The following is a 13342-nucleotide window of genomic DNA, read 5'->3' as shown; positions in this document are numbered from 1 at the left end:
AGGGAATTAATGCTCTTCGCCTGCCGCTTGAGAATTATCTCGACTGGATCTGTTACGACACTCCTACGGATTCGGAAGACAGCAACCTCCTTCTTAGATTAAGGATGGCCTTTATCAAAGCGTCACATATTTACCTCGGTCGCACATCCTCTGATGAGGATCAGTGGCAGCTCGTCGAAAACCTGAAACAGCTTGTTAGTCAGATTGATCCTGAACGAGTTGGTGCTCACGCCCTAGTGTGGGTATGCTTTATCGGTGCTGCGGATTCTACCGATCCTGAACATCGGACGTTCTTCACAAGTCGGTTGCAGCAAGTTTTTGTGAAAACCAGGTTCAACAACATTATTTCCGCTATAAACTCGCTGCCGGGAATTTGGCGCCAGAAAGGGTCTTGGACGCGAAACTTGACCCTAACAACACCAACATTGATCATGTAAAACAATTCGGATGTCTTTTTTTTGCTTTTCCTTTGGGCATACTGCTTTGTAATTATAATGAATCTATAAAAATGCCATACATACAAGTTGTTAGAAATTCGGATATTGACTGGAACTCGCCTCCTGGTTATATCCGATCAAATGCCTTCTATTTCCGAACCAATGAGGATCATCTTCTTCACAACTACCGAAGCCAGCAACCGTCACCACAGGCTAGCCAACTCTATTCCTCGCCCCGCAAAATACAGCCCCGGGCTCTTTCAACGGATCCTGATGACCTCTTATCGCTGAGAAACTATGTCGGACGAGAATATCACACAGGGAGCGACCACACCCCAAGAGTCATCACCAAGCCTCCTGAAATACCGGTGTACAATATGCGACAAGCAGTATAAAAGACGCGAACATCTGGGTCGCCACATATCCAGTTCCCATACTTCAGACCGACCCTTTCGATGCAAATCATGTCACGGCTCTTTCCAGAGAGGGGATGTACTCAAACGCCATTTACGAACGTGTGGGGGTGGGCCATCAAAAGCAGGGGCAAAACGACGCGCTTGCGACCGGTGTGTCCGCCAGAAAAAGGCGTGCAATGCGGATCAACCGTGTCAAGGGTGTTCCAAAAAGGGCGTCCTTTGCTTCTACTCCACTCCGAATTCCGACGAGATCGCCCTTACGGTTGATCAGGGTGCCTCAGCCCTAGTCTCAAACGAACATCGTCACGATGCTACCCCATCTACTAGCTCCGATACGCCTTTTGGTATGCCTGGCCAGGGGCTAGGAACATTCAGCTCCACTCCACTTGATAGCTTGTTTCGACAAAACGCGTTGGACTGTTCCAGTCTACCCTGGCCTGATTATGCACAAATCACCTCCGATGCTCAGTTTCTTGACAATACCACATGTGGCTATTCATTGCCTTTCCTGGACCGATTCACAAGTAATACGGGTCTTTTATTGAGCTTTGACTGCGGAACACAAGAGCAGAGAGAACAGGTCGCCTCGGCATTGGAACTTGAGAATTTTGATATTCTACAACACACATCAACCATTTTGTCACAGCCCCATTCGAAATTCAGTTCAGCCTCCCCTCTTCTCTTGGATAACATCAGCGACGCCGGCAATTTTGATTCCATTCCACAAAACTGGCTAAGTGAACCGCTCTCGCTCAAGACTCACGAGATTCTTATGTTGGTTGAAGAGGTGGTCACTGTAAAACCCCGAAACAGCCCTGTGACTCTGGAATGGTCATCATCTCTCAAGTATGCGTGCTTAAAATTCTTCTCGCCTGCGAATCTTCGAAAATACCTTGGCTTTTACTGGGCTATCTGGCACCCCAACGTCAATTTCGTGCATAGGCCTTCCTTTGACACTGTGTCAGCAAAGCCCGCCCTTTTGGCAGCAATGGCACTCATGGGTGCCTGTGTTTCTCCCGATATGCCAGATAATGAAGATGCACGAATGTGGCTAAATTGTGTCGAGGAGATAGTCTTCATTGATGACGACTTCAACAGTGACTTGGGCTATCCGGTCTCGAATAATACTATATCCATTCATCGCCCCAAGCTACAGGCCCTTCAGGCCGCCTACATAGTCTGCCTCTATCAAAATTGGGAGGGTACCGACAGCAGCAAAAGCCGTATCCGCCGATTCCGTTTTGCCAATCTGGTGTCTACTGCAAGAGACATCGGAATCACAACCGCGACCCACATAAACTATGCAACTCTTGTGAGGGCTGATTTCCAATGGAAAGAGTTTGCTGCAAGGGAGGAGCTGATTCGACTATTTACATGGATCTTTCTACTCGACACTGCATTCGTTATCTTCAATAATCTACCTCCTCGGATGGTCTTCAAGGAGATGAACATCAATATGGCAACTCCAGAAGCATGTTTCCAAGCGGAGACGGCAGATCTATGCCATCAAAAAATCCAATCCCATTTACCAGCCGGAAGCGCATACTGGGGACTTTCATTCCGGCACGCATTTGAGGCGCTCTCTCAACCTGAATTATCACCGACCATGCGGCACTCGATTGCATCCTTGGGCCAACTCAATCTATTCGCGATGGCCTCTGGTAAGTGATTTCTACTTTTGGTAGCCAAATGCATCACTGACAAATCGCAGCGATTCACTCTCAGATCTTTCAGTACCGGAACTCGGTGAGCATGTGCCAAAGCCTGACTTCAATTCGTTATACCTTGGCGAACTGGCACACCTCGTGGCAGTTGTTTGCTTCCTCGGGCTCCTCAGGCACTTCACCCCATATTCTGGTTGACGAAAACGATATTCAACCCGAGACTATGTGGAAAAGGAACGGATTCTATCGCTATTGTGCAGAATACTGGCTCTTGGCGAACCTTATGGCAGATCGACTCGCCGTAGCCGAATTACTGCCTCAGAATAGTATATCGCTTCTGAATGACTCGGTCCTGGACCCAATATTGAGTAAATACGATCAAACTAGCATGCGACAAGTCAATGATCTTATCACGGGCTTCCAAACTTTCCAGATATGAATGTTGATATAATGAAATATGCATCCACCCTTCTCGGATATTTGGGTACATTTTACTAGTAAAATTATCCAAGTTTAAATCAAAGATAATTTCTTAAACTTTAAACACAGATTATTTCCAACCTTTTGATTGAATTTCATTACAAAGATTTCTATTCGTCATATGTCCCGATGTAATCCATGGATCTCGCTCAATACATTCCACCCCCACCTCCGCGTCCGACCCATCCCACAGCCCCCGATATCATCCCACATGCTTTCCGGCAACCCCATGAATAGGATGCGAAGATACATGAGTGATCTTAGGACAGGAAATTATAAAAGCAACGTAGAAAACGTAGGAGGAAAATTCTCTTGAATCAAATCCTCCTCAGGTTCACACGTCACCATGTTGCCTATAACTCTTATTCTGGGGTCTTTGATTGCCCTATTCATTGTATACCGTATCCTATCGATTGGCCAACGGCCTAAGAACTATCCACCGGGGCCTCCAACGCTGCCAATTCTGGGAAACATTCATCAGGTATGTCAGTCGGTCTTTTTTGGTCCGTATTTCTAACCAAAACCCATACAGATGCCCTCGAAGGATGCACATCTACAATTTGAAAAGTGGGCCCGAGAGTATGGGTCCGTTTACAGTCTCATGCTTGGAACTAAGTGTCTTGTTGTTCTTTCAAGCGATGAAGCTGTCAAGGATCTCCTCGATAAAAGAAGTGGCATCTATTCAGATCGCCAGGAGATGTACATTGGGCAAACACTTTGCAGCGGCAACCTCAGGCTACTCATGATGGTATCTATTCACCCTATTCTTTGCATATTTTGTGAGCTTTGCTAATGACTCTTCAAGGGCTATGGCCCCAAATGGCGCGGTGTATGAACTTGAAATCCTTCATAATCTCCAAGAGTGTTTACTGACATGCCATCAGTTCCGCAAAATGGTTCATTCCTTGTTGAACGTAGCAACTTCCAAAAAGTACCTCCCATATCAGATATTGGAAAATCGCCAGATGCTATTTCAATTCCTTAAAGAGCCGCAGGATTTTCTGAATCATATCCGAAGGTATTTTCCTGCCCCATCACCTGAGCAATAGGACATAAGATGCGAACATGGAAGACCCCATACTAATATCCCGCCATTCCTTACTCAGATATTCCAATGCACTTACAACTACAATGGTCTTCGGATGGCGAACTCCAACCTATGAAGATCCAAAGATGATGCAGCTTTTTGACGGCTTTTCTGAATTTGCAGAAATCAATCAAACAGGGACGGCAGCTATCATCGACTTTTTCCCGTTTCTGCGACAATTGCCGGAGTTTCTTATCCCAGCGCAACGGAAGGCTCAAGAGTTGCACTGCAATGAAAAATCACTTTATCTCAGCCATTGGATGAAGGCAAAATCTGACATAAAGGATAATATCATTAAGCCGTGCTTCAGCGAAGGAATGTATAAAGTGCAGCAGAAGGAAGAGTTCAGCGATGATCAAGCTGCGTACATATCCGGAACTCTCCTGGAGGCAGGATCCGACACCACTTCTAGCACATTATACGCTTTTGTTCAAGCTATGCTACTGTATCCTGATGTTCAGCGCAGAGCACAGGAAGAGATCGATAGTATTGTTGGTCCAGATCGACTGCCTGTGATGGACGACCTTGCGGATTTACAGTACATCCGTGGCTGCATGAAGGAAACTTTAAGATGGATGCCGACTACCATTTTAGGCGCAGTACCTCACGCCGTCACTCAAGACGATGAATACAGGGGATACCTGATACCAAAAGGCGCGGGTGTGCTGAACAATGTTTGGGCTATTGGTATGGATCCAAAACGACATCCAAACCCCCGGGTTTTCAATCCCGATCGGTACAAAGACGATTTCCAAAGCTTCGGCGATGCCGCGGCCAATCCCGACCCTTCTAAGCGAGATGCATTTACCTTCGGGGCAGGACGCCGCATTTGTCCAGGGATCCATGTCGCCGAAAGGAGTCTCTTCCTTGGAATGGTGGGCATACTTTGGGCCTTTACAATTAAGCCCGCTAAGGACTCCCATGGAAACGAGATCATACCAGATGCTGAGCGTCTTACGCAAGGGTTTGTTTGTATGCCAGAACCGTTCCCTGCAAGCATCACACCGAGATCAAAGGAACGAGAAGCCATGGTAATTAAGGAATGGAGGCTCCAAGAGGATCTTCTTGACTCTGAAAAGCAGTGGCTCGACTCGCCTGTGGAGAAAGGTGTATGATTATATTCATTATATCATGTTGAGTGAGCTCAATCAAGCTATTTCAAGTTCTGGCTGTCGTCTCCAATGTGTATCATGCCGTAGGATACCTACTCATGGCTTCAGGTTCAAGTGGGGTGGCTGCATTTACATAGTACGAGCCATCCTCTACTAGTAAATACTAGTAGACTAACGAACTCATCATATCTCGATCAATGCTTGGTGTTTGAATGACGCTCGTTTGGACTGAGTCTTCGTCTCATGTAATTGAATGTAGGTCATGGTAGACTTGGGCTGTTGTGACTACCTTAAGGTAGTCCCCCGTCACTTCCAAGGTTTGCTTTCCTTTCCTTCACTCACTTCTTCCACTTTTCCCTCACAACACCTGCCACCCTCCAGGGTCAGGGCTCCTGTCTTTCTCTTACTCTCTCATCCTCTTCAAATTTCATCCCTTCATCTCCACTCACACTTTGTCATCGAGGTATCCCATGGGATCTTCTCTCACTTTCCCATGTCCGATAAACCAATCCACCACTGGCACCTTCCAAGATGTAATGCGCAACTTGTGACAATGGGTTCTACGACCAAGAAGACTGCGACGACCACATGGACGACTATGCCCATTGGGCCCAATGCGGGACATGTGATTATCAATTCCGTTCACAGAGGGCTGCCGACCAACACATGAATGTCCTCAACCACTGGCCTACATTCGAATGTGAAACATGTACAATGGAGTTTGATTCGGACGCTGCTCGAGACCAGCACATGCGGGCCCAGAAGCATTTCGAGCGATACTGTCCTGACTGTGATCAATACTTCATGAACAAAAACAACCTGCGCATGGTATGTTCTACTTGTCTGGACTACAATACATTACCTCATCAACCGCGACTCGATGGGACATTTCACTTCACTTCATCCCCCTCAAGCGCATAACTGACTTCGGTTCTCTCCAGCATCTGAATACGTACTTTCGTGCTGGTGTCAAGATCGACTCGACGATTACCTTTAAGTTCTAAGAATTGATCATGGTGTTAGTTAGGTACTCAATAACAATTTACGAATCTAGTTCCAATCGAGCCCTGGAGGTAAGGTAATACAGGGAACGCAGTTTCTATTCTCAGCGAAATGTATGTGCACGAATTTAAAAACCAAAACTAACAACTCTATGATATGATTTCAATTAAATCATCCCAAACGCCAAACACAGCCACGTAGCATAGCAGCCATGCTCTAACCCAAAGCCAAAACGAAATGTGGTATCAAGCAGAACATTGTCCCAGGACGAGGAACATGCACAAGGTAAAGGTGAATAATGAAAAGAGAGTCCCACTGCGAGATCCCGTTCATCTAGGACAAAAAATAAACAACGAGAGAGAGGGCCGGGTACTAACTTCACCAGAAGTCAAAATTAAACTGATCCTCCTCATCCACAGGCCCTTTGCCTCGAATCAGTTTCCCAAACTGATTATAAACAGGCGCATCCGGATCCCCATTCTCCTTCGACCAAGGGCCAAGATCATCGTCGAAAAGATCCCGTTCCTGTCCCTCGCAGACTTCAGAAAGTTTGATCCAACTCGTATCGTCAGTCCAGAGCCCGCCTCGTCCACCGCGGACATCCCACAAGTCCTGTCCGCCTAGAAGTGCGGACTGTGCGGCTTCAAAACCTTGCGAGGCACGCACGTATTTTCGGAGCAGGGCTCGGCCCCAGGGGAAGAACCACATCTTCTCCCACCATGCGTTGCGTAGTTTCGGATCGCCGTTCATATGTGCCAGGACCGGGACGGAGGCGGAATGTGGATTTGTCATGAGTGGGAGTGTGTTCCACGTATGGTCATGCATGGTGGGCAATTTGTCGAGAGTGGAGTTCCATTCCGGGATGGTAGTTTGTTGCTTTACAAGGCGGCTTTGATTGAATGGGTTCGGGAGAGCTGCGATGTCTGGCGGGAGGAGCATGCGGGATTCTCGGGGGACGCTGAACTGAGCCTGGAGCATGGATGACTTGGTGATGTTGCTAAATTTGTGCCATTCGACGTCGCCTTGGGACATGTGTTGGTTGAAGAATAGTTCGGACTTGTAATCGACTCCGATCCCATACTCGTAGCGATGGCCCGTTTCCAGTCGGACAGTTATACCCGTAAGGTTGGATGCATCGGAGATCCCAATCAGATTGTAAAGCCACTCCTTGGCGCCATTGGTCGTCCGGCGACGCTCCAGTTCCCGCACCACTTCTTGTCGGCCATACATCTGCGTCAGAGCCTGGTAGTCACCGTTTTTCTTGTGGCGCTGCTCAACCGCACGCAGAACCTCGTCGTATATCAGTTTCAAATCGGCGGCTTGGCCGATTACCGCGCCGGGGTTTAAATAGCGGGGCCGGTTTTTGTGTCCATCTGGGTAGATATCTGTCTTCCAACCATAAACATCTGGAGGTAATGAGGACTCCGGCACGGATATACAACCGGGGTCCTCCTCCAAATCAGCATAACAGATCTTGCTGGCGCCAAATAGCACTCGCTGGGAATACTTCTGTACCAGGTCCGAGGAGGCACCCGTTTTGGACGGCGGGACCACCGCAAACCCATACTTCTTCTGCAATTTTTGATTGTTCGTGCGGAGGATCTGCTGGAAGCGCTTAACGAGGACCTGAGGGGGCAACTGGAAGAATGTATCCAGGGCATCCACAACGAGCACGAAGTCCCGATCCTTAACCGCCTTGCTATCGCGGAGGTAATTGCGCACGCGCGTAATGCGATCCACCATGCGCTCGAACTCGGTCGCACCGTGCTTTTCGTGTCCGTATCCGATGATTACTGGGGGCGGGTATCCCAGAATCATTGACGAGGTTAGCGTTCGGCATGTGCCACGGGAGCCCTTGGTGGCGGGCACCAGGAGGTGCAGGGACGGGTTGGTCTTTTCGAGATCATGAGGGAGAGTGCTGTTGATTGTGATGCCTGATTTAGGAGAAAGAGCGACCTGCGCATCTTCTGGGCGCCCTGGAAATGGGTGACGGGATGGGAATTTGGTCCAGAAATCGGGATCGGATTGCTAGAGGAGGTATTGCGTTAGCGTTGGCGTTGACATTGGCGTTTCGTGGGGGTTCGCCAGTTCGCCGCAATGACGAATGACGACCAAGCAAGCGATGGGAGATATGATTGTCTTTTGCGGCTGGGGAATGGGAGGAAGGAATTGAGTTACCCTTGACGACGATGGAAGCAGCCATAGGCAGACAAGAAATGCAATGGCGGAGAGGGCGAGGGTTTTGGCCCTTTGTGTTCGTGGGCGATAGTGATAGAGCTGTCGCAGCAAGGTCGAAGCCGATGACTTGGGCTCCCCAAACCGTGGCGATGGGTTAAGTGAGGCCATTCTCAGCGTTCGGGGGCTCAGAATCGAATTGGGGGCGAGAAGAACATATCGTAGAGCGTTCAAGGCGGGTTGTTTCAGGATGTTGAAGAAGGGAAGTACGCAATTCGAGGGGAGATGATGACAACAGGTGCTGATCGGCGCCCGTTTTCGGCGCACGAGGAAACCCGCCGGGGATGGACACACTTATATCTCTATCTATCACATCGGGCACATCAAACATATCTCTAGAATTAAACTCTGTATTTATTGGATATTCTCTCCTCTCTTTCCTCCCCTTCCCTTCCCTCTCCCTCTACTCCAGGTAGATTTCCTCCCGCAATCGCTGAAGATTCCGGAACAACCCTCCACCAGGTCCCCCACTGTCATTGTCACGTTTCTGTTCAGTCCGCGACTTGGGTCCACGCTGGTTCTGATCGGCAATCGTCTGTTGATGGTCTAATATACGCCGACGCTCCTCCACAAGCCTCTCCAGTGTATCCACGAACCGATGTCGCGCCTTCTCCTCAGCGGACCCCTTCCATACCGTCGCCAATGTTCGCAGAGTCTCGATGCGATGAGTGGCAGCATCCAGTCCAGTCCGTCCACCCCCGTCGCTCTCCAGTAACTGGGTGATCTGGTTGCGCAGCTTCTTCATGGTTTCCTGGCCCTTCTCTTCTTGGTCATGACCACCGGCGGTCAAATCGGGTCCGGAAACAGATATAAAGGACGAGGAGAAGGAGATTTCGGAGGGTGGAAGGGGCCATTCCATCGCATCGCCGAATGTTTGGACAACATCTTCGAGTCGTGATCGGACCTGGTTGAGTGTGCGGAGGTTGTTGATGTATTCGGGATCCGTTGATGTCGTTGTCGCGGGACTCTTCTGCACGTCCGCAGCCTGCTCGTTTTCTGTAGTCTCTGGGTTGGCCGTCTCTCCTGTCGTTGCCTCTTCTCCGGGCTCTGTCTTCCGACCAGCGGAAGGCTCCGTCGAGGACACCGGGACGAATTTGGAGATGTCGTCGCGTAAAACATCGGTCAGGGTTTCTGACAAGCCAATTGTCTCTCCCCGTAGTACTTCTACTTCGTAGGCCAATCGTCCACCGCTCCTAAGGATCTCATCGCTGAGTTGGGAGAGGGTACTGGAGAGACGCACGTTCTGAGCACTGATCTGCGAGACCAGGGTCTGGACTTGTGCGGACAGCTCGGTCAGAGGCACCGAGCCGGGTGATCGAGAAGCATTGGGTTGTAGAGATGCCACCATCAAAGGCGAGAGGGATTCATTGAGGAACTCGGCGGGGTCGAAGTTCGGGTCGGCGAAGTTGGGTGTCGTGTCGGCTGGAGGTTTGGGGGATGGTGGTTGTTTGGTGGTCGATCTTGTGGTTAAGGAAGTCATCTTGTCCGTGAATGAAAGGGTCTCCGGGTACTGGTGCGCAGTGGTAGACACCCCTCAGTCCAACCAGAAAGATATATTATTGAAGGGAAGAATGCAAGGACTTGGAGCAGCTTCAGGACTTTGAATGGAGGCGGCTAATCATCCACGTTGGCCGCGGCCTCCTCCACTTCCTCAAGGCGGTGACGGTGCGAAGGTCTACAATGCTTGGAGCTATGAAGCTTGAAACTTGAACTCTCTTCTTTCGGAGATTTCGGAACTCCAAGGGCTTATGATTGGATAGAAGTACGATTTTACATTAGAGCTTAGTGATTTCATATAATGTCAATGTTGTTTGCGCAACGGATAGGATAAATAATTGACTCGGATTAAACTATAAGCTATTATTATAGCCATGCGGCAAATACAGAACTGAGGGGTAATCATAAAGCAAAAAGAGGGTGGGTATCGTCATGGACCCAATAAAGGCCAACCATAGTACAAAGAATTGGAATCCCTGGGGAATGCGACCAGACCACAGGCAAAAGGCCTTTTCCGCAAACTCCAGGGGCAAGCAAGGAATATAAATCACAAACTGAAGGCAAGAGTCATATCTTCATGCGAAGCAACATCATTTCAGGGCAGATCCGGAGACCACACCCGCGTTTTCCAGCTAGCCCAAGCCTGTCCTTTAGATGTCCTCGACAATACGAGCGTTCATCGCGCGTTGGAATCCATCGTCAGGAATGCCGGTTTGTTGCTGGACTCCATGGCTGCTGGGCCCCTCGCCGGCGTTGTCGGCGGCGGCCAATTGCGCATTCGCAGTCTGATTGACAGCAGGCAGGAAGATAACCTTGCTGTTGGCAGTCTTGGCCATTGCCTGCATAGCTTCCAGGTAGCGGATCTGCATAGCGGGAGCCGAAGACAGAATATCGGCAGCCTGGCGCATCAACTTGGCAGATTCAACCTCAGCACGAGCTGCAATCACCTTGCTCTCACCGATACGCTTGGACTGGGCGGCCATGGAAAGTGAATCTTGCAGATCATTGCTGAAGATGATATCCTTGATGAGCATGGACTCAACCAGGACACCCCAGCCAGCAGCGACCTCCTCGATGATCTCAGATGTGGACTGCGCAATTTCCTCGCGGCGCTCAATCACATCCTGGAGGACACGGGCTCCGATCACATGGCGCAAAGTAGTCTGGGTGCGCTCTACGAGCGCCTGCTTCACGTTGGAGATACCGAAAGCGGCGATGTGCGGGGAAGTAACTTGGTAGTAGATGACGGAGGTCAGGTTGAGGGTAACATTGTCCTTGGTCATGCAGACCTGGCGTGGAACTTCGACGATTTGAATCTTGACGTCGACAGTCGTGAGGTGTTCACTGAGCGGGTTGACCTTGACCAGACCGGGATCCACGGAGCGCTCGAATCTAGAGATATTCCATTAGCGGGTTGTTGTGCCAACGCAGGGTGAGGGGGGGTTAGGGTAGTACGAACCGGCCAAATCGTGAAACAAGACCAACCTGACCCTGGTCGACGGGCTTGAAGGGATTGGGGCAGCAGAGACAGCAGGGTATGGCACCACAGAATCCGATACATTCACCAAGGCTGTGGACTAGAATAGGAATAAGAGGTCAGCTTTTATGCAATGCAATGCGATGGCTCAGGAGAAGAAGGGCGACATACTCAACTGCGAATACCATCCATGCGCTTCGGGGTTGTCCTCGCCATGGTCAATTCTAGAGGCATATTTTGGCTGTAGGTCCTGCAGACGGGCGGGCTGGACCTTGACCAGACCACGATCATCATGGCGCGATGACTCGGGGTGCTGGGCGGGAGCCTTGCCGGTACTCGCGCCGTTCGTAGACATATTGGTATAGAGGGAGAGATATGAGGAGATGAAGTTGAAGTGAAGTTGAAGTTGAAGGTGAGAGGAAGGATGGAATCTTCCAAAGACGTGGAGGAAAGAAAGGCCGAAGTGAGGGGGAGGACTGGGAGTTAAATACTACTACAGAGTAAAGAGCTCTGTCCAGTTGAATGTACAATCCGATCAGCTTCTCCGCAGTGGGGCGAACTTTGGGTTCGGTTTCGGCCTTGTCCATTCAACTTCATCCAAGGCCATCAACTTGAAAGGCTACTCTTTCTAAGCCCCCAATGGCTGAGTCCCGGGCGCAAAGAGCCCCGGGATGATACTCCACCTCCACTGGCCACCAACACACCTTCAAGTTCCCGAGTGCCGACTATCCGGCTGGGGCGTACGTAAACACTATGATCGCTTGACTTTGGTAGGGCTGTTTTCTTGGTCTCGGCAATACGAGAACGAGAATCTACACGAGTACCACTCGAGTACACAGGTGCCAGTGGTTGTCCTGCGGATGTGATCGGGCACACCGAAGTATGTTTCAATGGACTGATAGAGATACAGTTATGGCAGTTATGCCTGGATGTAATCCTTCCATTCCCATTCCTCGACTCTTCTCGCATGTTTATTATCGTTGTACCGAGTGTCGTTGGTATGCAGCTTGGCACAGGGGGGGATCACTGGTGGCCCTATCTGGGCAATATCTGGGCAATCTAGGCAATTTCTCGGCCCTCGTCATTCCACACGTGAGGCCCACAGTTTTCCAGATGTTTTCTAGCGGCCCCTCCCAACGGAAGAACTCAGGGGGTGAAGTGGAGGTGGGCTCCTGCGAGGCTGATTCTCTCCGAGCCGCCGTGGGAAGAGGCTGAGCTACGAACAAAGCTTCGATTATTGCTGCGCAGAAGGTTAATCACCGATCGGGTTAAGCGGATACATTGAGGAGGCCTTTCTGGTTGGATATAATTGCCTCGCACGCGTAGGTTGAACTGACGTAAAGACTGGGCACTAAGTTCTAAGTTCTAACTAATTGGCCCCCAACCTCGTGATCGTCTGACCGCGGGTTGCCAGGGGGGCAGTGCCGCATTAACTCTGGGTTGATATCGACCCACCATGCATTTTCCTTATGGGGGATGTAGAGGGGTAAAGAGGGACCCGATGGACCGGGCTAGTTGGTTGATCGATTGATCGGAGGGCTTTGTCGAGGGGATGTTGGCTCGGGAGCGCTTTGGTACAACAATACGCTCGACACTGCCAATGACTACCGTTGCCACCTTATTGTCATCGGGATGATCAACGTAATACGCTGGGCAAAGTAGACGGCTTCCACCGTTTGTGGTATATGCAGACTGGTCCTTCGCATAAAGCTACTGCTGCCAGTAGTAGGTACTAGTTAGTAGTTAGAGGGGTTAGCTGACCAGTGGCAGCAATACCACTTAGTACATTCATTTTTCGGGGTTCTGCAGGGCCGGATGCTTTGACAGGTGGAGATTGTTATTATGATTGGGCAAGCTTGGAGCATTGTACTTAGAGCATGTAGTTAGAGTAGCTTCTATCTTTGATCTTCTCCCTCTATTACAATACTTTCATTT

The 13342-nt window shown here is 49.8% G+C and overlaps 6 protein-coding genes across 6 annotated transcripts; 3 read left to right on the top strand and 3 right to left on the bottom strand.

Annotated features, from left to right (window-relative positions):
• Positions 1-734: 734 nt before the first annotated feature.
• Positions 735-2522, top strand: N7481_004735 (putative C2H2 transcription factor; the record flags this gene model as incomplete). Its single annotated transcript, XM_057263954.1, has 1 exon — positions 735-2522. The coding sequence occupies one exon, from the start codon at positions 735-737 to the stop codon at positions 2520-2522; it is 1788 nt and encodes a 595-aa protein (XP_057125615.1).
• An 821-nt stretch (positions 2523-3343) lies between these two features.
• Positions 3344-5199, top strand: N7481_004734 (cytochrome P450; the record flags this gene model as incomplete). Its single annotated transcript, XM_057263953.1, has 5 exons — positions 3344-3478; positions 3530-3745; positions 3803-3826; positions 3882-4015; positions 4104-5199. The coding sequence occupies 5 exons, from the start codon at positions 3344-3346 to the stop codon at positions 5197-5199; spliced, it is 1605 nt and encodes a 534-aa protein (XP_057125614.1).
• A 585-nt stretch (positions 5200-5784) lies between these two features.
• N7481_004733 (uncharacterized protein) lies at positions 5785-6200 on the top strand (the record flags this gene model as incomplete). Its single annotated transcript, XM_057263952.1, has 2 exons — positions 5785-6024; positions 6138-6200. 2 exons carry the CDS (start codon positions 5785-5787, stop codon positions 6198-6200), a joined length of 303 nt encoding a protein of 100 aa, XP_057125613.1.
• Positions 6201-6576: 376 nt separating this feature from the next.
• On the bottom strand, positions 6577-8544 carry N7481_004732 (glycosyltransferase domain-containing protein; the record flags this gene model as incomplete). The annotated part of the gene is made up of 2 exons (XM_057263951.1): positions 6577-8226; positions 8410-8544. 2 exons carry the CDS (start codon positions 8542-8544, stop codon positions 6577-6579), a joined length of 1785 nt encoding a protein of 594 aa, XP_057125612.1.
• Positions 8545-8836: 292 nt separating this feature from the next.
• N7481_004731 (uncharacterized protein) lies at positions 8837-9913 on the bottom strand (the record flags this gene model as incomplete). Its single annotated transcript, XM_057263950.1, has 1 exon — positions 8837-9913. One exon carries the CDS (start codon positions 9911-9913, stop codon positions 8837-8839), a length of 1077 nt encoding a protein of 358 aa, XP_057125611.1.
• Positions 9914-10580: 667 nt separating this feature from the next.
• Positions 10581-11762, bottom strand: N7481_004730 (slipin family protein; the record flags this gene model as incomplete). Its single annotated transcript, XM_057263949.1, has 3 exons — positions 10581-11322; positions 11390-11507; positions 11579-11762. 3 exons carry the CDS (start codon positions 11760-11762, stop codon positions 10581-10583), a joined length of 1044 nt encoding a protein of 347 aa, XP_057125610.1.
• Between the last annotated feature and the right edge of the window lie 1580 nt (positions 11763-13342).

Source organism: Penicillium waksmanii (assembly GCF_028829765.1).
Source record: "Penicillium waksmanii strain IBT 27052 chromosome Unknown utg000004l:1.0-5674109.0:1.0-5678898.0, whole genome shotgun sequence".
In the NCBI taxonomy this organism is placed as follows: domain Eukaryota; kingdom Fungi; phylum Ascomycota; class Eurotiomycetes; order Eurotiales; family Aspergillaceae; genus Penicillium; species Penicillium waksmanii.
The sequence above is the reverse complement of the archived record's forward strand: the minus strand, read 5'-3'. Positions and strand labels throughout refer to the sequence as shown.